This window comes from Struthio camelus, chromosome 4, assembly GCF_040807025.1.
Source record: "Struthio camelus isolate bStrCam1 chromosome 4, bStrCam1.hap1, whole genome shotgun sequence".
Classification (NCBI taxonomy): Eukaryota; Metazoa; Chordata; class Aves; order Struthioniformes; family Struthionidae; genus Struthio; species Struthio camelus.
Window position 1 is genome coordinate 73,814,208 of NC_090945.1, and position 25,620 is coordinate 73,839,827.

Consider the following 25,620-nt stretch of genomic DNA (forward strand, 5'->3'; position numbering starts at 1 on the left):
AACCCGAGGCAGTAATGAATTCCTCACGTCTGAAACAGCCAACAGCTTTGGGGAGAATGAAGCTTTAGCTTTGAGGCAATCACTGCCGGAAGATCCACGTTTTGGCTCTATTCTTCCACGTGAAAGAGAGCAAAACCCACAAATATCCTTTAGGCATATAATTTCCAGTTGAGTAAGAAATACCTTATGTAATCTAAGCCTATGATGTATATGTCTGTATGCATATAAATAATAATTATTTTTTTATCTTTATCTTTCTCAATTCATTCCACCCTCGCTTCCTTTCTTTTAGGTCTTTAACGGCATACGCTTTCCATTCCCACACAATGGTGGGGTTCTTGTCCCAAAGAGATCCAACACACAATTTTGCTTTAGTATTTATTTGACTGTCTGAAAAGGAACCCAATACAGTTCTTGTTTTTAGGGAATCAGATTTTTAATGACCTGAGAAGAAATTGTCTTTTGGTTTAAAAAAAAAAAAACCCTTAAAAAATATCCTTTTCTATCGTGGGATACCTCCCTTTAGAATCCAGTCAGAAAAATATATTTTGATTTGTTACCTTCTGTGAGAGTAAGAAGGAGAAGCTGAGATGGCATTGTTGTATAGTTTGCTAAAAATTACAAAATCAAACACAAGAAATCATTCAGTTCTGTGGCTTGTAGTTATTACTAGGAGGTTATTCAAAAATAACCTTGCAATGACTATGGAAATAAAGGCATTCTGAGTAGCTGTCAACCTATGTTACCGTAGCTTTGTATAATTTCTTTATTGAGAAATAACTGCACAGCACTTATGTAAATGAGACACCCACAGCTGGAAATCTATAATGGAGAAACACAGCTCTGTGTCTTTAACTAGAGGATCTCTGCAAGGGGACTGCTTGAGATAATTGCTTCACTTAGCAAAGCCCAAGGTGAGAGGGAGGGAACAACCTTTTGAGAAGTACAGTGTGAAGATCTGTGCAAGTCATTATCAGCTATGACTTCATTTCCAAGTTTTAGTTCATAGGAGCCCAAAAAAAAAGAAAAAAAGAGAGAATCCCTAATTTAGCATTAAAGAAATCTGAGGATAATATCTTTCCCATTAGTTCCTCATTTGATCACTGTGGGCTAGAGCTTTGCAGCCATCTCTGGTTTTAGTAGTTCCATGTAGGAGCTTTGCTATGACAGTGCAAGACTGCTTTTGCACCGTGCTCGTTCAGAGGGAGCTGATAGACCTTTCAGCAGTGTTTCATGGAAAGCTCACATGTTGGTTACTGTGGGATTTGGAGGGGTTTTTCCCAGCAGAACTTTTGACATACACAAAATTTGTAATTTTATAATCAAAAGGGAAAATTATAAAGGGAAAATATTTTCTAGTTGCTAAAATTCTGGGGCAACACTCTGGCTTTTATAGGGTGTTCTAATGAGGTTTTTTTTTTTTTTTTTTTTAGATGATTAAGTCTGATGATGCTGAGCTTCCCCCCCCCCCTCCCCAAAAAAAAAAGAAAAAGACAAAAAAACTCTAAAAACCTTAGGCCAAAAACATTTATATTATGAAACCAAGCTGTTAAACTGTGTTTTTTTTTTTTCTTATGGAGTAGCCTTCTGCAATATGGCTAATTCTCGAATCTGCTGTTCTATGTTGCAATACGACTGTGACCAAAAGTCACAGTCATTTTTTAATTTTTTTTATAAACTTGAAAGAGCTTCGTCATGAAGTACTGCTATTCTTGAAGCTTTGCTCAAAGTTTCAATATAAATATAAATGTGCTGAAGAAGCAGCTATACTCTTCAGAGGATGTTTTTTGCCATGCAAAAAACAATTTAAGCAATTCCTTCCTTAAATAAGTGGCTGAAGTACTTCTGCAGTTTGGCTGACAAATTACTGGGGAATTGAAGTATCAAGGATGAAATCTTTAATTTATTTTTCTTCTGAAGTATTCTCTTCTTCGTCTGCCACTACATCAATACGTGATTCTACTTTGAAGTCTGACAGGACTTCATGATTGTATATTTCTGTCTTTTACTTAGTCTGAATTTTGTTTTTATTTCTGTGTGTTTTTGGATAGCATCCCTGCGTGTTCTAAGTATTTAATCACTATGATGTCTACCCAGTAGCTATATATGTAGAAGTTTTGGGGGCATTGCTGTTAGGTGCGAGGATCCAGTTGCAAGACTGGAGACCTAACCTTTAATGGAAGAAAAAAAATCTTTTTGAGAGCAGAATGTTTAGTCTGCGGGTAAGAATTGTGGATTGTTAATCTTTCGGAGGTATTACTTTAGCCACCTTAATGGTATATCATAAGCAAAGTTTTAGAGAGGCTGTCAAATAGGCTTTTTGGAGCACACAGTACTGTAGATTTATGGAGATGTGAAGCTCTAAGGGATTGCATTAACCTAGAATGTAAGCCTAGAATGTGAGTGAAGTAACAATACAAAGAAAGGGAGAGCAGTGGGTTAAGCAAAAGCATTGGCCGGGTTCTCCAGATAGACAGATAAAATGTCCAGTAGTTTTGGCCACTTTCTGCTGTTTAATATTTGTGTTGTGGAGTACTCCAAGTAGAATTGTTTCATGCTATTGCCTAAGTATATTTACCATATATTTCAATTTCACAGAAGGAAGAACAAAGGTGATTTTTTTTTTTTTTTGGTTTGTAAAACGATAATATAGCTAATTGCTCCTAATATCTATAATCCTAAATAGAAGGATTTTTACAGGCTGTATCAGTTAAATTGCTTGATGCTTAAGCAGTATTAGTTTTATTCTGCTCACTAATTAATTGTGAGTTTATTTTGACCTTCATTGGCTAAACTGCTATGAGTAAATCATCTCATTGCCTGAAGCCTCCATCCATGTCAAGGTCCTTTACAGACAGCTTATTTCATCTGAATTTCTGAATCTGACTGGCACCCAGTTATTGCACTCAATTTTTACTTTTTTTTTAAAAAGCCTAGCGATCCTGTCTGAATAGTATTACAGGAGGGAAAAAAATCCAAGAAAAGCTCTTTTTTAATACTACATTTAAACACCAGTCGCTTTTCCTGATCCTGCTAGATGCCCGAAAACTAATGCAGCTAACTCGCTGGTCTAACTGACCTGGTTAACTGTGCTGCAGTTCCCTCTTGCCTCCAATTCTGGAAACTGATCCTTGTCTGCAGAACAGAGGCAAGAAGATCAACTTACAGCTATGTTTCTTGGTGCTGGAAGCAAATGTTTTCACCTTTTGTTTGAGGGAATTTACTCTATTATTGGAGGGTGAGGGAATGGGAAGGGAGAGACTGAGAAGAGTAGAGTTTATTTCAGTAATTGGAGGAATTCTGTTTGCCACTTATTCTAGGTGGGAAAACACTTTTTAAGATTAGCAGAAGAGGAAGATGAAGAACTTAACAATTGCAGTGCAGTTGATTGGCTCATCCTTGCTGCTAAGCAAGGCCGAAGAGAAGCTGTCAAACTGTTGCGTAGATGCCTAGCAGACAGAAGAGGTATGGGTTCTCTGAGACTTTTTTTGCTTGTACTTTCTACTTCATTTGAAATAGTACTCTATCCGTTTTAACACTGAAGAGAGTGGTGAAAATTCAGTGTGAATGTTCATAGCAAAATTACATGAGTAGTTGCTGACAACATGTGAAAATAGACAATTTAAAAAGAAATATTCTAGTGATACTGCTCAGAAAAGCATTTGTATTAATCATTTGTTTCAATTCCATCATGGAATTCACGTTCATCCCTCCCCTCCCCACCTTTCATTGAAACTTCTTTGCTTTGACCATTAAGGTCATATATAACCACACACCACCTACCTATGTGCTGTTACTTCGTTCTTTTGCCCCTCTCCAGCCTCTCTCCCAATTGATCTGTTGTGCTGTCTTCTCGTACTTTAAGATTCACACCTTCCATCATGCTGCTGCTGCTTCCCACGCTTGTAATGGTCTCCTCTTGTCTGCCAAGTATCTGAACTCTTTTAAAAAAAAAAAAAAAAAAAAAAAAAGCACACACACAATTTTACATATCACTCATATCTGCACCACCTTTTGCCTGAATTGTTGTGCTTCAGAGGTTGAACAAGGCATAAGGACAGTGTATGTCTTGCACAGTGTTTGAAGTACAATTTAATCAGCATAGCTTGATTTTTGATAAACTGTGGACATAGAAGGGCATTTGAGCAATTTACTTAAGTTGTTCAAGATGTGAATGAAACTAAGTTTGTCTAAACTGAGAAGAATAAGTTGTGGGCAAGTCTGTCACTTCTGCCTGAGTGTGGGATAATAGTATTTAATGTATTTCCTTTTCTTGAGGCATCACTACTGAGAATGAGCAAGAAGTGAAAAAGTTATCATCTGAGACTGACTTGGAGAGAGCTGTGAGAAAAGCTGCTTTAGTCATGTATTGGAAATTAAACCCAAAGAAGAAGAAGCAATTAGCAGTTTCTGAACTACTGGAAAATGTTGGGCAAGTTGACAATGAAGGTTTGTGTTCTGATCTTACGGTATTGGATATATATAAACTTTAAATTTATGTATAAAAACTTAAAGGTAGAACACAGGTAGAAACCTGAAGGGTTTTATAAATAAGAAGGCATGTGATGAAAGTAAACGTGTGATCTACTCAAAAAGTAACTCTTAATGACTTTAACTCTCCTTTAATAACTGCTTTCTCTAGACTGTTACAGTATATACTTCATAAGGCCTTCCAGCTATTGCTTTAGGTCGTGATTCAGTTAAGCACTCATACAAATGACGAAATATTAAAAATATCTTCATTCAATATTTCATATCCTTGCAAAATGATCTTTTATGTCTTTGCTGTCTTTGACCTTTTTCCTTACCCTCCTGATGACTCTACTAGATATTTCAGTTTACAGACTCAGTCTTCAAGACTTTGGGCTTACTCTACCATTACAGCAATATATGTTAGCTATATAAATGCTGTTTCCTTTTGTAGTATAGTAATAGGAATATTAAAAACTGTAGCTACTTCTTACCTACTTATACGTGTGTCTGTCTCTCTTTGAGTTTGAGGAAATACCATTCTCCAGATATTGTAGCTTGAATGCTGTTCCAGTTATTGTTTGATTACTTTAATTAACTACTTTCACTTTCCATAAACTTCTGTTATTGAACAGATGGTGAGAAGCAACCTGGCCCAGTCCCAAAGTCTGTGCAGAAGCAGAGAAGAATGCTGGAGCGATTAGTGAGCAGTGAATGTAAGTACATGCTGCTGCTTTCCATCTCTGACTGTGATTTTAGTTTTCTGCGTTGTTCTGCTAAGCAGCTTTGTGCTGTCAGGGTGAAGATGTAGAGCAAGTTCAGATTGCTATGAACTGATAGCGTCAATTTATATGCACAAGGTAAATAATTGACGTACATGTTAAGTCATAGAGTACACAATCATCACAATCAACTTGTCAGTGATAAGTATGCTAAGAGGAGTTTGCATGTCATTTGTCAAACTTATTTTCTTCTTGTACCCAGAACTCACAAGGCTGTTCAGCAAAAACTTTTTTGCATTTTCAGTAGGTTTTCATTTTAAATTGTAGTAAGCTTTCCGATTACAGTAAGGTAATCGCTTATGCAACCTTTTAATGTAGATGGGTCCCTCATTTTGTTTGCCTTGTTTCTGTTTGCGGTACTCTAATAGTTAACGTTTGTCTCTTCGTATTTGCTCAAGAACTGAGATACAAAAAGATTTCCCTTCCATCACTTGGACAGAGATAGGGTGAAGGGATAGCTCAGTTCTTGTAGTGGGAAGAACTAAACTGCTCAGCTTACACAGGGTCAGATTCCTAGACTCAAATCTATACGGAGTTTTGTGAGATACAAAGTTGTCTGCAGCCCTGTGTATCTAAGAGGCTGTCAAGTGGCTAGGCCTTCAGAATAAAAGTCAAATCATTATTGTTGGCTCTTTTGTGTATTTTGTGCAGCCTCATTCCCTTTTGGGGAAAGGGGAAGGACCCAGTGGGTGTAAACGGTATCATCTGTGAATGGGAATGCAAGTGAGAATTCTGTTCTTCGTGATAGCAGCATAGGACAAAATGAACAGGGTTGAAGCCATAGGTCCCAATCATGAATAGTCTAAAAGATTGAGGAGAATGGTTGGGCCCACAACTGGTTCTTAAAATTGGGATTATTTGCTGGTTTAGCAGACAAGGTCAAGACGAGAATCCCATCAGACTACAGAAGAGCTGTACAAAATTTTTCTTGCAGTGCAACAATAGGCATGCAAAAATATGAAAAAGCTGCAAATCAAAACCTGATGTAAAAAAATAGGAATGACACTCTTATCTCAATTTTGCCCAAAGTATTACGCAAGTATTAAGCTTGTCACCAGAACTGACGACCGAATTATTAGTGTTTCAAGTGGTTAATATAATAAAGATCATGCTCACTAGAAGTGAAAAGCAAAACACACTTATAAAGGAGTTCAGTTTCCTTTTTTAAGGATTTCATCCAGAAGCCAAATGACTGCTGTTACACATCTTCCTCTAGAGCATCAAGTATCACTGACGTCAAACAGGATATTGAACTGTGTGGAGCGTTGCTCTGGCTTGCTCTGAATTTCTATACTGATAGTATACTAAAGCTGCTCAGGCTTGGATGTGCTGACTACTTTTATAAATGAAAAAATGAAAACTGGAAAACAGGTTAAAAATTAAGACTTTAAGAGAGTGAATTACAGACAAATGCAGCGTGTGTACTTTTTCAAGAATATTGTCTAAAAAGGTTCAATTTATCACTTATCAGAAAAATCTAATTTTCTTAAAATGCAGTAATTCACGTGAAATCTAGCTCAGTTCTTGAAAAGCATTTTTAAATTTCCTGCAGCACATTACTTACTAATACATCTGCAGTTTACAGTACATATAGCTAAATTATCATACATGGTTTACTAACCTAAATTTGGGTGTAGATGAGTCTAAACTCCTTGAAACATTAGGTTTACATTTCATCGGGTGACTTCAGCCTTTAGCTTCAAGGATCATATTTGTTACACAAATAACTTCTGAATGAAGTTGTAGGACTTTCCACGGAAAATAACATTCCTAGGAGAAATGGACTATTTCGGTTTTATGTTAACTTTCATAGAAGTAGAAAAGACATGCCTGTGTATGTGCGCAAGAGAGTAGTGACAGGGGAGACTGTTTTGGAGACCAAACTTCTGATCCTGTCAGCATTTCTGTGGTAGTAGATCAGTTGTTCTAGTGACTCGTTTGCTACTTCTAGAAAGCTAGAAATAGTCCTTCAGTGGTAAGACTGTTATGTTTCTTTGTTCTGTCATCTTATCCTAATGCAGATGTATTCAAGTTCATTGGGGCTATGTTGCTTTGGCACTTAATGGATGACAGTAGAGTTCTTTCCATCCCGTAGCTGAATTGGCACATGGTGGTGAAACAAGACTGCAAAGCAAGTCATTTTATTCTGGAGTCTTCAGTAATTCAGAGAGTGTCAGAAAAGGCGCTGGTAATTTTTTTTTTTTTTTTTTTGAAGGCTTAAATGGCAGATGAAATAACAGGAGAGTAAATGAACCTACATGTAAGCGTAGGCAGAAATTGATGTGCATATTTTCTACGGCGGATGGTGGAGGCAGGGGAATTTGTCATAACCAAGTTGAAGAAAAAAAATCTATGAATAATAAAGTAGAATCTACAACATACGCTTTTTATATCAATTTAAGAGACACTTGGGTGACAAAATACTAATAACATTTAAAAACGAAAAGTTTTCATCAAACACTTAAAGTAGGAGTTAAACTGTTCCCTCTTCTCTAGAGAGCTTTTGTCTGCTCATGGATGAACAGAATAGCTGCTACTATCCAGCATTTACTACTTTGATCCAGTGAGTTTTGCTGTTTATCTTGTCAGTGGGAAAGTCTCCTTCAGCTTTAATACATTACCAATACTTGGAAGGTAATTTTTAAGCCAGGTACTTGTTTTGAGATATCTGATCTGGGGTATCCTTAATGGAGGCACAAACAGAAATATTAGAGGTGACACTGTCAGTGGACAGTTGCCTGAGAGTATGGATGTCATCACGTTCGACAGGCTCTCTGTTTACTGCATACTATCTGTATGTAGTAAGCTGTTAACTCTTTCCCTCTCAAAATGTCCTGTGGTCCTATGAAAGAAATGTTGTCCTGTTCTAATCCTGTCTGCTTGCTGATTCCACAGCAAAAAACTATCTTACCGTTGTGTTTTTGTCCAAGTAGGGCAGTTAATTTAGATGTCATATCTGGTATGAGGCTGATCTGAAGCCCACCAAAGACAGCTAAGGATTCTCTCTGATTTCTGTGTGCCTTGCAGTGTGGCCTCACAGTCTGTGAATGATAAGAATAGTTAGCAAAAGGTTAAGTCATTTCTTGTCACTTGGGAGGAATGCCAGATGGTATTTTGTATGACATACGGGTACATGCAATGCAATGGAAAAAAGTTTAAATTTAAAGATGCCAGCAGAAGTCAACATCCAAGTTGTAAGACTGAAGCAAAAGTAATTTGTAAGCTGCTTTTTCACTGAACCCCTTTAACACACTTTTTCCTGTAGTAGATATGTTGACACAAATGCTTTATTTTGTTCTGTATCTATGGAGTTGTTAATATTAAAACAATTATGCTAATGTATTTATATGCAACTTAGATAAATGTAGTGTTTTTACAAGATTAAAAAAAATTGTAGGCTCAAACCCAGTAATCCTGTGGCTTTAAACTTAATGAAATGGTTCAATTCTTCTGTCTCTTTAAAAGCTTAAACTAGTATTAAGCAAGCCAGCTTTCATATCTTTGTGTCAGCTGACTTGCAAAACTTACTGTGTAGGAGGTGTGTTACAGATTTTTGTCATTCAAAAGTCTTTCATATCTACAGCAATGTCAGTTGCTTTATTGTATGGAAAAAGTTGCAGTTAATTATCCTCCTTTACAAACGATATCAAACTTATCTACCATAGAAACTAGCTATCCATGCTATTACAAGGAACTGCCTGGGGAAAAAAGTTGGAAGCAGTGTATAAATCATCTCCTGTATTGCAGCATTCCTGGAGACGTCTGAGGTAATGCCTCCCTCCACTCGTACAAGTGGATAAGGATCTTCGAGGGCCTATGGCCATCAGTGTCCATATCCTAGCACTCCTGATTATCGCCTGGTGGAGTACCCTTGCTCCTTAGACTTCCTCTGTAGTTAGAGTTCAGGGAATGGCAAAGGCATGATGTGTTTTTTTTTTTTTAAAAAAAAAAAAAAACCTCCATATTTCGAGCTGATGTTTCCGTTAAAGGTTCCTATCTGAAATCCCTCTCGGGCTTCCAGGGACAGCACTTTATCTGACCCACCGTGTTCCGAAGCTCCTGAGGTCTGAGGCATTTGTCTGAGGGCCCTTACCCAAAACTTTTCTCTATTATCTTCCGTGGAGCCACGTGTACCTACTGAATTATGGCCAATATTATCAACTTGGTGACAAAATATCAGTGGCAGAGGTACTTCATAGCAGTAACTGAATTGTGTGCTTCCTCTATGGAGACTTTTTAAATAGATAAAATGATAGATTTTGTTGCTCTGTACAACTGAGCAAAGTATATTTTGTTGTGGACTACTTGTTTTAAATTGCAGTTCATATATTCGGGGGAGGCTCGTTGTGTAGCCACATAGCACATGAAATTAGTACATGAGCAGTAATTACATTTAGTCTTGTAGGTAAAAATAATTGGGCATTTCCTGTAATTAGAATTCAGCTGTTGCTTATCAACTTAGCAAAGTGACTGTTCAGCACATCAAGTCAGAAGTCAGTTTTTCAGTATAGATAATTCATTACTTTTCTTGCACAATTGTTTCTTTTTAATGTCTGTTACTTAAGGATTTCTCTAAAGAAATTACCAGGTATAATAGTTTGTCATTGAAAACTGTGTAACCTAATCCAGTAGTCTCTTTTCCAAGGAATATTTGCAGATAAACTACATTCACTTGCTTTGTTTTCTTAATTATGAAAGTAATAGAATTTCGTACTAGTCTAACAAGATTTAGAGTCGTATTGCTGGCACAAGCAGTTTACTGTTTTCAGCACCAATGTCTGAAAAAGTCACAAGGGAGGCCTGCGTTATCAGTAGTTCGGTTTTTGAAGCCCGGAGTGGATCATCTTTAATACCAAGAAAGAAAAATTAATGTTGCAACTCATATTATCTGTACAGCGTGGTACTGATACAGACTACTTACTTCGAGTCTTCACTTTATCTTTTAGCTAAAAAATACATTGCTTTGGATGACTTTGTTGAAATTACCAAGAAGTATGCGAAGGGTATCATCCCATCTAACCTGATTATGCAGGAAGAAGACGACGATGAATTGGCAGGGAAGACTCCTGAAGAGCTACCCTTGCGACTGAAGGTAAAAAGCCAATAAGGAACATGTTATGTTGAGGGGATCTTAACTTATGCATTTAGGATAAAACAGAGGTGACTTGCACTTAACTTGCAAAGCTAATATTCAGCCTCTGTAGGTCACTAGAAGAAATGTTGCTCTAATTTCTTTTTGGACTTTATTTCATGGATATATTTCATTACCTGTAGGGCTCTTGCCTCTGACTAGGAGCAACAAGCATACTCAGTGCAAAAATGAACCTGTTTGAGGGGAAATTAGTTCAAATGATGCCTACACGTTTGGGATCTCTAAGGTCAAGGGTAGCGAGTGAGCCAGCTAAGGTTCAAATTCCCAGTATGACACACACAAATCACAACATTCATAAATTCAGAGTCTTATTTCACAGAAATAAAATACAGGAATGTACAAGCGTTCATATTTTGTTACAGGGTTCCTTAAAATTGCAAGTTGCTGGTAATACAGGATTTTGAATACAAACAAAGAATGATATATTTAGTCAGTCCTTTGTTAATTCAGCAGCTCTCAGTTTAAACAAATAGGGACTGTATCCCCAGGAATTCCTCTGGCAAAGGGGTTTCCCAGAATCTGAAAGATTATCTAGTTACAATTTAAAGAAACTTAGAGCAAAGATGACTGACTAAAGATAGAAGTCTGCGAGTGTTAGGCAAAGAGAGTGTGAGAGAGCACTTCACTTTCTCATATGAATAAAGCGAGGAGAATTATACCTGTCCTTAAGCTTCATGGTGAGTGGAATGAAGGTCTCTGGTATCAGGTTTAGACCTGCTTGCTTTCCTCCTTTTCTTCTACTGTCTCTCTTTAGCTATGTGCAGACACCATATTTAAATGAAGAACTTACATTGGTTCTCATGGAGCCTTTTTAGGGGTGTTTGGGACAGTACCAGCAGGGAATAAAAGACTGCTGTTAATGCACGGTTGAGCCTGCTGGGAGGAGTGGTAGGTGGCTGCTTCTCCTGGGAACAAAAGGGAGGTGCCAGAGAGCCCTTATCTTGGAAATCTCACCCCAGCATGGTCATCAGGAGCTAACAGTAGCTCTTTCTAGGTACTGAGAGCTGTCCACAGGAGACCGAATTATCATACCTGGAAGGGGAATTGCAGCATCATGCACTCCCATCCCACGCAGCCCATAGGTTTTGCAATCCCTGAGCTGGCACAGGAGAATGCCCAGTTGACTCCAAAGCATTTGAAACTCACTGCCAGATCCAAGCCCGTTTACTCTTCTTTACTGCCAGCAGCTCCTGCCTGACTTACCATTAGGCATGGCTGGGCAAACCTTACTATTTAATCCTTGCTGCTTCACATCTGACCCTCTGCTTCAGCCAAGCAGGGCTGTGAATCAGTTGATTACCTAGGCACAAGTTGGGAGCTCTGTGTTACAAGTTACTGTTTATATATATATGTGTGTGTGTGTGTATATATATATATGTATGTATGAGGAATGTATTTAAGAGAAAGGTGTAATGGTTTTTCTTGGAAGGGGGCAGTCTAACTTCATTACATCTCAGTGAGGTTTTAAATGTTCTCATCATAACTGCCGTATATCTGTATTGCAGATATTATTATATACTTCATGCCTGGTCCTATTTAAATAAGAAGGATAAGCAGGGAAAGTTATCCATGGCTTTGAGGTGTAAAAAGGTTCTATTATGAGGGAATTCAAGAATGGTGGAAGTTGCTGTCTAATGTAGTCGTCATATAGTGACGTTTCTTTGGTTGTTGAAAGGACAAGAGAAAATTTAAGATGCATGCATTCAATACAGGTATAAATGTCAAGCTAGGTAGAGAAATTCTGCCTGCTGCCATCGGTTTTTATTGTCATTGAACTCCATTATCATATGAAGGGGAAAAGAACGGTTATATTTGGCTAGCATTTTGAATAATATCCCAGAAGAGATGCATTTAGGAAGAGGAACAGGAATACCTCCACCAATAAATAGCTTTATACTCAAGTCATCTTTGTTGCCCCAGTTCATCATAGTGCACAGATCTTTATTGGGGCATTCTTGACCTCTCCTTTGAAGTAATTAATATTTAAAAGCATAAGTTCTGGGAAAATGTAAAAACCCTTTCTGAGGGAAGAGGGGTTGTTTGCAGCATCTAATGTACAGATGCTAATATATCTGTTTGAAAAATCCCATCCCCTAGATTTTCTATTATTATTATTATCTTTATCCTATACAAAGAGTGTGTCTGGCCCCCAGTGTGGTGGGGAGGATTTGATCCAGCAGTTCCACTGTTGTCATGTTCCTGTATAGGAAAATGCTACAGAAGACAGGCAGAATTTTAAGGCCCTGTATAATTATAGCTGTTCTTTTAACCCTATAACCATAACTAAATTACTGCATATTTAGGGAAAGGTATTTGTGCTATCCAGAAAATAGAGATTTTTGACAGCTGCATCCCTAAGTACTTGGGAAGGATTTTTTTTTTTTTAATAAACACAGCTGTAGAAACTTGCTGTAAGTGCATATAGTAATGCAGAATGTAGAACGTAAACTCCGCCACTGTTCTGCAAGGGTAAGTGCTTTAAGCTACAGTACTCACAGATCAAGTAATGACTTCAGATAGTACAGGACAGCAGCCATGCAGTTTATCTTCAGTACAAAGCTAGCAGAGCAGAATATTTGACTAGGAAGCCATTTAATTATACGTGTCAAAGGTAATGAAATATCTTCTTTGCTGAAATCAAAATAGCCTCTGAGCTTCATCTGACTGAATTAATCAAAACAGAGCTAATAATCTCAGACAAAGTAATCTCATTTTATTGGCGACATTCTTCTGCAGTGAAAATCTTTTCATGTCAACTGAGGTTAAGCAACTTACTGCTACTGCTTCAGCTAAGAATATCTGTGATGTGCCAGGTACAAAACTGCTCATAAATAAAATGTCTCTTTCTCTTTTCCAGGTTGTAAAATATCCACTTCATGCCATTATGGAAATTAAAGAGTACCTTATAGATATTGCATCAAAGGCAGGAATGCACTGGCTGTCTACCATTGTTCCGACACACCATATCAACGCTCTCATCTTTTTCTTCATTATCAGTAATCTGACAATTGATTTTTTTGCCTTCATTATTCCATTAGTCATATTCTATCTGTCCTTCATTTCTATGGTGATTTGCACACTGAAGGTTTTTCAGGATAGTAAGGCCTGGGAAAACTTCCGCACTCTGACTGACTTACTGCTTCGTTTTGAGCCAAACCTAGATGTTGAGCAAGCTGAGGTGAACTTTGGATGGAATCACTTAGAGCCATACGTTTACTTTTTGCTCTCGGTATTCTTTGTCATTTTTTCTTTCCCTATAGCAAGCAAAGACTGTATGCCATGCTCAGAGTTAGCTACCGTCTCTGTTTTCTTCACAGTGACAAGTTACATGAGTTTAAGCACGTGCGCAGAACCTTACACACGAAGAGCACTAATGACTGAGATAGCAGCTGGTTGCTTATCCCTATTGCAGGTATTACCTGTGAATTTAGGCTACCTGAAATTCTTAGGTAAAACCTTCTTTACCATTCCTGTAGGCCATTTCTTTGTGATAAATGTAAGCATCCCGTGCCTTTTGTTTTTGTACTTGTTCTATCTTTTCTTCAGAATGGCACAATTGCGGAATTTTAAAGGCACCTACTGCTACCTGGTCCCATATCTGGTCTGCTTTATGTGGTGCGAACTCTCTGTGGTCATTCTGCGGGAGTCCTCTGGCATCGGACTTATTCGTGCATCAATTGGTTATTTTCTGTTTCTCTTTGCGCTCCCAGTGCTAGGCGTAGGCATTGCGCTGATGTGTTTTGTCCATTTCATGAAGTGGTTTGTGTCTCTGGAACTCACGAAAATTGTAGTGACTCTGGTTTTGTGTACTGTTCCTTTGCTTTTCCGATGGTGGACAAGAGCTAACTTCTCTGTAGTTGAAATGGTTAAATCCCTCACTCGAAGTTCAATTGTGAAACTCATTTTGGTGTGGATTACAGCCGTAGTGTTGTTTTGTTGGTTCTATGTCTATCGATCAGAGGGAATGAAAGTTTACAACTCCACCTTGACGTGGAATCAGTATGCTTTCCTCTGTGGACCCCGATCATGGAAGGAGACTAACATGGCACGTACTCAGATTTTATGTAGTCACCTGGAAGGACACAGAGTGACATGGACTGGGCGGTTCAAATATGTGCGTGTTACAGACATTGACAATAGCGCAGAATCTGCAATAAATATGCTTCCGCTCTTTATTGGCGATTGGATGAGATGCTTGTATGGTGAAACCTATCCTCTTTGTGACCCCAAAAATGTTACTATGGAGGAGGAAGAATTGTGTCGTCTCAAGTACTTAACAAAGCATAACTGCCACATGAAAATGTTTGATCGGTACAAATTTGAAATAACTGTGGGCATGCCTTTCAGCAGCAAAAATGGAACTAAGTCTGTAGAGGAGGATGATATAACCAAAGATATTGTGCTGAAGGCAAGCAACGAGTTTAAGAAAGTGTTGCTGAACTTGAGGCAAGGAAGCGTAATTGAATTCAGCACAATTCTGGAGGGTCGTCTTGGCAGTAAATGGCCTGTCTTTGAACTGAAAGCAATCACTTGCTTGAATTGCATGTCTAAACTCTTACCTGCAGGGAGACATGTGAAAATAGAGCATGACTGGAGGAGCACAGTGCATAAAGCCATTAAATTTGCATTTGATTTTTTCTTTTTCCCATTCCTGTCAGCTGCATAATGAGCTCTCATGTTGGTTCAGTAGCATCTTCAATGTACACTGCATTTACACTGCCAAAGGTTTGGCTTCTAAAAAGGAGAGGAAAAAAAAATCTTGCTGTAGCAATGCTCAAAATGTATGCTAATGTAGAGTACTGGTTGAGTTTTGTAAGTGTATACACTGTATCCTGACTTTAAACACCTTATGATTGAAGTGATATATACTAGTTTAATATTATTATAAGTGACCGCGAAGGATTGCTGCTGATTAATTGCATGGACACTCTTTTGTTTGAAATGAACGTGTTATTTGCATGTGGTACGACACTAGAGTCATTCACTTGCTTGATGTTAAAAGCACTTTATTCTTTAAATATTCACACATGCCTATATGTATTTTCGCACGTATGATTTAGAATAGATATCTGATATGCAACATGAACTGTTGTATCCCTTGTATTTATTTGGTGTTTTCTAGATAACAGTGATAGTCGTATAGTCAGTACCTGGTGGCAAGTGATATCTGTGTACAGAATTCATTGTTTCACTATTTGTCAAGAAGATAGCGATTATAAAGTTTTTTAAAAGGGCACCATTATCACGCACCAGCAAGGTTGTAAAAAGAGCTCTCTAGTTTCCATTCTGCTTTAAATGTTCTTTACAAAATATGCTATTTGTTCTAATTGGTTATGATAGCTACATATATGATGCTAAGTTACTATCCATGCTGGTGTGTGAATGACAAACACCAGATTGTAAGGCTGGTATTGTGATGGTGCCAGTACCAGACAAGCCAAAGCAACTGAAAATAGTACATAAAAAAAAATATACAGTGGAAACTGAAATATGTTTAATGATTTGTATTGTGCAAATAAATATAAAATATAAACTCAAATTAAAATGGAATACAGCATTTGTTCGTTATGCTTTACAATGTGATCAATTGTTTATGGTGCTCTTCTCTAAACTGTATTTCTTGTTTTTAAACCTCCTCATATAAGATACTTGAAATTGAACTTCATGTTGTTTCAGGCTAGCAGTAAAATTAGATATGTTGGGCCAAGTTCTTCTAGCTGTGAGATCTAGAGGTACTCCTTACTCCTGCTTTCATTGTGACTTGCCACCTTTTTCTAACCAATGGATGAGGGGGTGAGGATTTCACAGATACGTTACACTGTCTCCCTGAACACTCTTCTGTTGATCATGCATTATATCATTTTTGCCTTTGCGTATCAGTCATTTAAAAAGTTATGAGTGAAAACCCATTTGATGGGGAGGGGGAAATGTTTGGAAAAATGAGGCATCTGGCTGCACTCCCAACTATTGGGACCCCCTCAAACTTGACCTGTGGCTGAAGTCTGGAAGAACCCAAAGGCACAGAGAAGTGCACTTCACAGTTCCCAGGCAGTTTTGCCACTCTTGAGTTGCAGAGCAGAAACCTTCACCTTCCAAAACTACATAGTCATGCTTCAGAAAATCTTTGGAGTAGAATGGCTACAGGATGCTTCCAGTTTTGATGAGAGCTTTCAACCATCTCCCCTTTCTATCTAAGGGGAAAAAAAATAGCATAAGGCAGCAGGGTACCTTTGAATAAATTAGCTTACCTGATCTCCTTTTGGCTGGAAACAGTAAGCCCAACTTAACCTTCTCTCCTCCTTTTTTTAGAATATCCATAGGCTCTTTTTAAATACCTATACCTCCTTCTTGGCTCTGAAATTTAATCATGAAAAGTTTTTGGTTTTTTTTTTTTTTTAATTTCTGCTTATACACGGTTATGTGTTGACTTCTATTCATGTGTTTGTCAGGAGAAGAAAGCAGCAGTCTTAGTACTCAGAACTAAAGTTAAATTTTTGTTTTTAGCTTTTACTCTTTGCATAAGGATGTCAATTTACTGACATAACTGTGGGGAATTTTGAGGAGGTTATTACACATCTCCAAACAGGCAAAACTGAATGAAGTCACATGTGGAAAGTGTTGCAAAAAGGGGGAGGCTTGGTTCTATTTATTTCTTTGGAAATAGTTGATCTGTAGGATGAGACAAAAGCTTAATCCAGGTATCTCAGTTTCCCATCTACAGCATAACACTGTTTTGAGGTTTAATTCAGACAACTTTTGGATTTTTAGGTCAGCCATTTCTGAGGAAAAAACATCGGGCGAATATTAGTTAATAATTGTAGTAAAAATACTTCAAGTGGTTAGCCTGTTTGTCAGGCAGGAGTGGTGGCTGACTCAAGGATACTGATTTCTGTCAGACTTCAATTTGTACAATTTCCTTTCATGTGCTTACATGGAAAAAACAAGCCATGAATTAGCCAGATCTTGGAAAAAAGGGGTTTGTGTGCTCAGTAGTGATAGGTTAGATTATTAGCTAAACTGTCCAAAGCTTTCTTCTGTATGTAATTCCTCTAATCTTTGTCTGTCTTTCATCTTTATGCTCCAGTCCAGGCTGAATTGCTGAGTTGGACTTTGACTCCTAGGGAGAACAAGGTACTGAGAAGTGGTTCCCCTGTACTCTCTGCGCCCGTGCTAGCTTCCAGACGTTAGGGAGGGAAGAAGACAACGCAGTTCAGCTAATGTAGAACTGGCACAAGACCACAATGTGGTAGGAAGGAGAGACAGATCAATACAGAAGTATTTTGCTGTCTTTACTTACGTGCTTGCTTTTGCCCTCCAAAGGGCCGCTGCCTCACTCACTACAGGGGATGGAGCCTCTTAAAAGAGAATTCAGGTTTTTATAACGAAGCAAACCGGTGGCTCAAGGAATACTCCACCTTGTGTTGCAAAAAGCTGAAGAGGGGTTGCACAAGCAAAAAGGACAGTTAAGGTATCCAAATGCTGCTCCAGAGAACTAGATTCTCCTTGACTCGATGTTTCCTATGAACAGGAGGCAAAAAATTGGTATTTTCTAAAAACATAGCTATTGTAAGGGGTGACTCAGGTACAGTGAATAAAATTGCCTGTGACCCCGGTGCCATGACTGTGCTATCAGAAAGGACACAGTATGGAAAAGTGACAGAATTACTAGAGGGTAAATTAGGATTCCAGCTTGTGTTGCTTTTAAAAAATAGGCCAACACCTCCAAGTCTGCTAGGAATTATTGGGAGTGCACGATGAGAGAGGGGCACAGCTCTGCTTGATGGGGACAGTTTAATTTGCTGGACGCGTCTCCTCTATGGAAATGAAAAGTTCCATTACATAGGAGTACGTTTTCCATCCATGATATTTCCAGCTCTTGTGTGCATCTGAAAGGAAGAGGTGAGTCTGACTTCAGAATCTTTAAATGTAGCCTTTTAATGCCCAGCTCTCACGTGTTCCTTCTTGATGCTTTTTTTTTTTTAAATGGAACAAGAAGACCCATTAGCAGCCATGTGATGATAGGTACTCCCATTTTCTTGTCTGCCTAGTGCTCAGCGTACTGAAAACCTCGGCAAATAAATCTTTTCTTTCTAACTCCCATCGTAGCTGACAAGCGCAAAATCACTAATACTTAACAAGCAATTGCAGTCCTAGGCAAGGTGTTTTTGCAAAGGCGGTTTGAACTTATCTCAAATCTTTGCAGGCAAACAGAGCACAGCATAACTTTGTCCTACTGATGTACTCTACAGTTCTATATTTCAAAACAGTCCATCTTCCAGATTGGAAAGGAGAGACACACAGGACATGACAGCTGCTGTTGAGTATTCAATTAATTCTACATTTATTATTTTCTTACTCAGTTTTGAAGACATACTGAATTATAAACAGTTCCAAAGATAGGTGCCCTTTTTCAAGGCTGATAATTCAGTCTTTTGAATTAGTATTAATTAACTGAGGAGGAGGATATTATATGGCTATTGACACATCTAAATTAGGTACAGCTGTACTCTAAGCTCAGATTTAGCATTTAGAAGATACACAAATAAAGTAAGTATTCATTATTTGAATTTCTTCCTCAAAATAACATGAAAAAGTACTGCGTGTTCTGCAAACTGGTGTGTTATTCTGTAAGCACCGAAAAAACAGCAAATACATATAGAAATTCTGAATAATTTAAGAGCCCACTCTGTAATGACTAAGAGCCTCCTGCAGTAGGCAAGAATGCAAGGAGTTTAAAACTTGTGTTTTGCCCAGTTCTTCTGGACGAAAAAAAGAATCTATTGATCTGTAGGAATTACATGCACTGTTGTTTTCTAGCACAAACTGATCTTAAGTACCATAAAGTAGTAGTAGTTAATTGTAAGGTTTTTTTCTTTTCTTTTCTTTTCTTTTTTTTTTTTTTTTTGAATACATGGTAATAATGATGTTACTGTAGGGGTAGCACTGCGCTTCCTTACGTTCCTGTACTTCTGGAGAACTTCAGCCTTTGATGCAAAACAATATGCCCCTTTCCAGAATGCACCAGTGACTGTCTTGTCTCCTGGCCTCTCAGTTTCCACTGAAAAAGGCAAAGTAAATTTCAGGATTTTAAGTGTGTTTTTAATGCCTGCGATTCATTACAATCGCTCAGTGTGAGGGTCGTGTTCAGTAATAAACAAAGACGGTTCAAAGAAGGAGGGCTCCGATCACAACTTTAACTGAGAAGTTGTTGGGAGAACTTACAGCTTATAAGTAGATATTAAACCTGCTCTAATAAACTTTTTATATACATACAAATGCTACTTAAATGGGGATAGAAATGGTTAGAAACCAAACACTCAAATCAGATTATCTATCTGCATTATTTTAAGATAGCTCATTTGTTTTCCTTTCATTACTAAAAGGCTTTAATTATCTTTTATTATGGAAAAGCTAATTAGCATCCTCAAGTTCATCTTGTAGATGAAAGTCTGATGTGTAAAAGATGAGATTCATCCTCCTGTTAAGGAAGGATATTCAGCACTGAAAAAACTTGTTTTCATTACCTCTATCCAACTTGAAATTTGTTTCTAGTTCTGCAGCAGGACAGGAACATGAAAACACTGCTTGGAGCCTTCCTTTACAAAATGTTTACAGTAGTGAAGAAATATACAGCACAGATATCTTCCCAATGACAGCTGTAATAACTTGCAGCTTGCAACTTCATAACACTCATTTCTGCATTTTCATCCTCCAAAATTTTCACGTAACTCCGTGCGGTGAATAGCATTACTTACTGCACATTTTGATTGGCGATATCAAGCCAATCTGACTTCTGACTGGCAGTATCAAGCATCTGAAGCTGATAAAGTCAGGTATTTCTTTGCAATCCTATTAACAGAAAAACATACATATATGCAATTGCACTTCCCAAAATGTGACTCGAATGACATAGCAGGAGAAGACTATTAATAATCAGTCTTTTAGCCAAGAGGCAAGGTACGTGTGCCCAGCACCTCAGTTTTTTGTATATATATTTCTTTTATATATATATATATAAAAATCATATATAGTGGGTACAAACATAGCTTTTGTACCAGAGCCAGCTGACATTTTAGTTTGCGTACACCCCCATGAATGTGCTCCTAGAGTTTACCTGAAAGACAAAGTATCTTGCCCTCAGGACTAAATGTTGGCAGTCCCTCCCCAGCCTCTGCCATCTGGCAGACTCTTTCAGTCCTAGCTCCCTTCTCACTAACAGTTTACCAAATGACCTGTGGCCGGGAACATGAATTCCACCTTAGCTATCTCACTTTGCAACAAGAAAAACAAAGCAGTGAAATTCTGATGTCTCCCAGCTCACTCCCACTGTTCCTCCTAACAAACAGGCAGGTTTTCCCACAGTTCACTGCAGGCGGTAGGCTAATATCTTCACACACAAAATTAAGACACAATCCCAGGGCAGTGAGAGTACTAATAATTCAAGTATGACTTTGCAGCCCAAACATTCACAGGCTGATCTAGATGGGTATGTGTAGTCCTGGAGGCTGATGGTGCTATTTGACTGAAGATGGTTCACTTGGCTTCAGGCCACCTGCAGCAGAGGTATTCCCACTTTGGGGGGGGGGGGGGGTCCCATAGGGATTGCTTGCCCCTACACACTTACAGTCTGCTGCATCTCCTCTCTTCTGCAGATCCCAGGTATAAAGGGAAGAGAGGTGACTCTACCCACAGGTTTGTGACTAATGAAGTGTGTGTGGTGGGGGATTTAACAAGGGAGGCTGGGTTCAGTTAGGTCTGAATTTTCCCAGCTGCCACCACTAACAGAAGTTGGGCCAGGTCCCATGCAGAAATTCCTACTCCAGTGCTGGGGTGTGTTGGTGTCTCTGCTATCCTGGGTCCAGAGCTGATAGTGCTTCTCTGCTTGGAGAAGGCACATATTTTACTGATAGCACTGTGGGTGGGATTGCTGCTGCAAAACTCCAAGTCTCAGTGCTGAAGAGGTACTTTGTGGGGCCACTGTGAGGTTGTGCAGCAGCTGCTACCCAGGCAGAAAGGTGCTTTAATGGTGCTGGATTGTTCAGGGTGATGTTTGAGCTCCCAGGGATGGTTCTGGGTCATGTCACACACCTTGGAGGTCTTTGATCCCGGCCCACAGCCCTGTTGCTCCTATGTTTAGAGCAGAGGTGTTAGCATAGGCTATTCTTGCTGCCAGGTGGTGCAGGAATCTGACTCCTTGCAAAATTTTCTGTTGCAAGTTTTGTCTAATCACACCATTTTTTTCTAAGGAACTAGAACCTTCTCTTCCTAGTTGTCCCTAAATAAGGTGCAACAGGTTTTTCAGGGGTCATTCAGAGAGGAAACTCTCAGATGCCTTGAATTTCACCAGCACAGCCTGTCTTTCTCTATTGACTGTATAGACAGCCTCTTAACTCAGGATGTTCTGTAGGTGCCTAAGATTGTTCAGTGAGGACACCCTTCTGTGTCGCCGCTCATCTTGCTTGAACGGTATGAATGTTGCATTGTGCAGCTTTGTGAAACAGAAGCACCACCACCTCCAAAGCCATGTGAGTCAGTGCACTGTAAAACTTTGGGAGCTACAAAGAATATGTTTGAAAAACAAACAAAAACCTTTGGGAGGAGGAGAAACATACAAGCAGAGAACGTTGCAGCAAGTTGTGATTGGGAAGCTATTGCTTGACACTGATTCACTGATTTCACATTTTATTGCCAAATTTTAGCCATGTTCTGTTTGTGCAATCAGATTGCAAAGTCCGCTAGGCTTGGACAGGAAGGGAATTTAAATGCTTACTTTCTACTAAGAATAACTTGAAGCAGATTTGAACGTGATTATTTATGTGTGCATGTGGTGGTCAGAATGTTGTCACCTTAAAAATCTGGTATCGTGTATCTTAATGTGACTGGAAAGTGGAATTTTTAACCTTTGTGATGGTAGAAATCATGAATTTTTAGCGTTTTATGTTTCGGCATTAGACTGCAGATCTGTCACTGTTCCTTGGATAAATATTAAGCATGCTGTACCTCCAGCACTGCCTCTGACAGCATGAGCCTCGTAGCACCAAAGGCAGGGAGAGAGGGTTTTAGCTCCTCTGTGTAAATTGCCCCTGGCAGAGGCAATTTGCCTCAAGTACAGGTTTAGATCCTAGTACAGACTCTCGCGCTGCAAAGTCCAGTGCTGGGGCTGCACCCTCTTTTCTGCCGTAGTGCACTTCTCTTGAGCCCTCTGCACCTCAGCACAGGAAGGCCACCTGTAGCTCGTGCACAGCTTCCGCACTTCCACTTATGCTCCTGTGCTGTTGCTAAGTCTTATGATTTTATTCTCTCTCTTATGACAGGTGATGTTTTCTTAATCCTGTTCCCTGAATCATAATTACATGTTAGCATACTTTTTAAATAAACAAGTTTCAAGAGAGAAGGAGCAAGTGCTCTTTGTGGGCTAAAAACCCAAAAAAGCTAAGCATGATTTAACATCTCTTCACTTTGCAGCCAAACTCGTAGCTTAGGTTTGGTTTTCGTTTCATTAGTTATGGAGCTGGGTTAGCTGGGGTTGGTGAAATCTGCGCCAGCTTTACCAAGGCGTCAGTGAGTGAAGTCACAAAGGTAATTAACAATCCACGTTTCCCTTGATAATTATTGGTGGCAATTTCATTGTCATCTACAGGTAGATGTAGAATGCCAAAAGCATTGCAGTATAAGTCCTCACTCAGCTCTTGATGAGTTATACTTCTTCAATATGTATTTTTAAAAAGTGAGAGAAGATAGTCCAGAGGAGCCCAGCTAATGCCATGCTCGTGTGAGGGTGCTGTCTACGAATTATACGCACTTCGTTAACCTCCAGCGAGAGCCCATCTGCGTCTGGAGCCTCTGTGCATCTGTGTGTTTTATCGGCTCGCGTTTTCTTGCAGGAAAATGGTGCTTTTCAGTTTTGCGCTGGGCACCTGTCCTTTCTCTCGTAAACACCTAACCCGTGCTTTAATTTTGTGCCATCAGGGGGCACTCCAGGTTCACTTTGCACTTTCTCTCATTCAGCGCTGCCTCCAGAGGACACTGCCAGTGAACAAAAGAATCGCCTTCTAGTTCTGTTCCGTTTCGGGGAGGAAACATAATTTGAAAATCTTTTATGAAAATAGGTAACTATTTGTAGAGCCAGTCTCCCCCCACCATCCCCATTGCAACGGTGTTACACAAGTCACGAGCAAAGTCATTGCTGTGAGTGTGTATATTCTGAGAGAGAGAAATGGGAGAAAATATTTTTCTGGTGATAAAATATTGTGTTAATAATTAACTAACTGTATGAAACATGACATGGCAATCCTGTGAAATGCGCTCTTCAGCTTCTTTGTAGTTCAACTGCTTTCTGAGCAGGTTTCTATCTCCAACACCTTTCAACACAAGTCTTACTGTCCTAATCTGCATTGTTTGCTTCTGTTGTAATTTTCATGGTGACAACACGCAGTCCTGCTTTCCTTTCCAGTGGAAACTCTGTTTTCTCTTGTGTCTTTATGGGTTAGATGCAGAACAGTCAGCGCTTATCATAGCTTAAATGTTTTTATTAACTTTCTGTTACCTGAACAATAAGAGAGAAAAATCTGTGGTCCAGCCTTGGCCATTCTGCGATTCTGTTTAGTTAGAACTTAGAAGACATGCTCTTTTAAGGGGAATTCTAGCTGCAACTCGTACTTTACATCTGCATTCATTATGAATTAAAGTATGGGTATGAGGAAAGCAGAGAGGTTACGTGTCAAGATCATGCACTAGCTAAAGGCTCAAATAAGAAGCCTCGAGAGTCAGAATTTGAATCTTCTACGAATCAGATAGGAAGATGATAGCAGACGTTTCCTTGCAGCAGTTGTGACAGAGTTTTTGTTCTGTTTTTGAAGATGGCAGGATTTTTCTGCAATAATAGCAGCTTTGGTATCAGAAAGGGCCTTGCAGATGTTGCTGTTAATTGTGGGAGATGGCAGTGCTTGACAGCAGGAGCTTAGCGTCATGTTAAATTAGAAAGGGCTTGAACCAAGCCCGCAGACGTCCTAATAGCTTAGAAATTTGTGTATGCTGAAACCCTATTCTGCATCTCAGTGTGACCCGTCTTTATCTGAAATAATTTCTTCACTTTAGAGGGAGGCATTTCAGCAAAGCATTTCTTCTTCAGTTCCCTCTTCTGTTCCTCCCTTTCTATTCAGTGCTGGTGACAGCAGAGATGTTTCCACGACAACAAGCCATTCGATTGCCTCAGGTGACAAACTACAACTTCAGTAAATAATCACTCAAAATAGCTTCAAACCATTACGTGTTTAGGTAATGGAAATGTTATTTTAAGAGGATTCAAAGTCTACAGACTGAATTCTGCTCAAGAATCTGTCTAGAATCAAACCTAAAACTACCATCAAACATCACCATTGGCAGACTCTGTGAAGATAAATGCTGAAGGATAGAGCCTTTATGTTTTAGCTGGAACCGTCCTGTTTTACAAGGGATCCACTGCAGGAGGGAGTGTGTCCCTTAAGGTGTTTCACCGATCCTCCCAAGAGCTGTGAAGAGGCTGTCCTGCATCGTCCGTCCGACTGCTCAGACCATCAGAACGAGCAGATCTCCTTATGCCCCCTCTAATAAAAAATGGTCAGCTTGGTCAGAAAGATGACTCTTGGACAGCAACGTGACAGAGTATGTCAAAATTTCCTGAACTGAGTAATTAAAGGCAGATTCTACCTTGTCTTCAGAAGGGAAAAACATTCTGCTAAGCGCAGGGGCTGTAACTCGGCAGCCCCAGGGGCTGTTAACGCAGCGGATGAACACAGGAAAGCTACAGTTTTTCTGCATATAATAGACCTCATTAATAAGCTAATAGGCAATAGAAAGCTTAGTGGTCAGGACTGGGTAAAACTTGTAATAAAATGTAAAAGTCTCAGGGTATAGCTCTTGGGCTGACGATGCAAAATACTAGAATGATGACATGCGTTTTACAGAAAAGCTAGATAAAAAATTTCCTCTATCTAGAGCATAACCCTCTATTTTTTTTAATTTCAAATTATGAACTCTTGTAATTTCTTCCCAGTAAATACATTTTTAAGCATCAAAACATGTTCCTTGAGAATGCAATAAGAAACAAGTTTTTTTGGGGGGGCTACATTTTGCTGAAAAATGCCAAAATGGCGAGAAATATGTTTAAGGAATTTACTAACTTCTCACGGTCACCAAATTCAGTTAATGGACAGGGCTTTGTTTGTGCAATGTGCC

General features: G+C 39.0%; 1 protein-coding gene across 4 annotated transcripts in view; it reads left to right on the plus strand.

Annotated features, from left to right (window-relative positions):
- Positions 1-15,954, plus strand: part of WFS1 (wolframin ER transmembrane glycoprotein) — a 64,869-nt gene extending 48,915 nt beyond the window's left edge. For all 4 annotated transcript variants that reach the window (XM_009686233.2, XM_068943405.1, XM_068943404.1 and 1 more), the window contains 5 exons: positions 3,321-3,465; positions 4,279-4,449; positions 5,106-5,186; positions 10,199-10,344; positions 13,262-15,954. In XM_009686233.2, coding sequence (XP_009684528.2) covers positions 3,321-3,465; positions 4,279-4,449; positions 5,106-5,186; positions 10,199-10,344; positions 13,262-15,070 — 2,352 coding nt within the window. In that variant the 3' untranslated portion in view covers positions 15,071-15,954. The remainder of the gene's footprint in view (positions 1-3,320; positions 3,466-4,278; positions 4,450-5,105; positions 5,187-10,198; positions 10,345-13,261) is intronic.
- Positions 15,955-25,620: the final 9,666 nt, after the last annotated feature.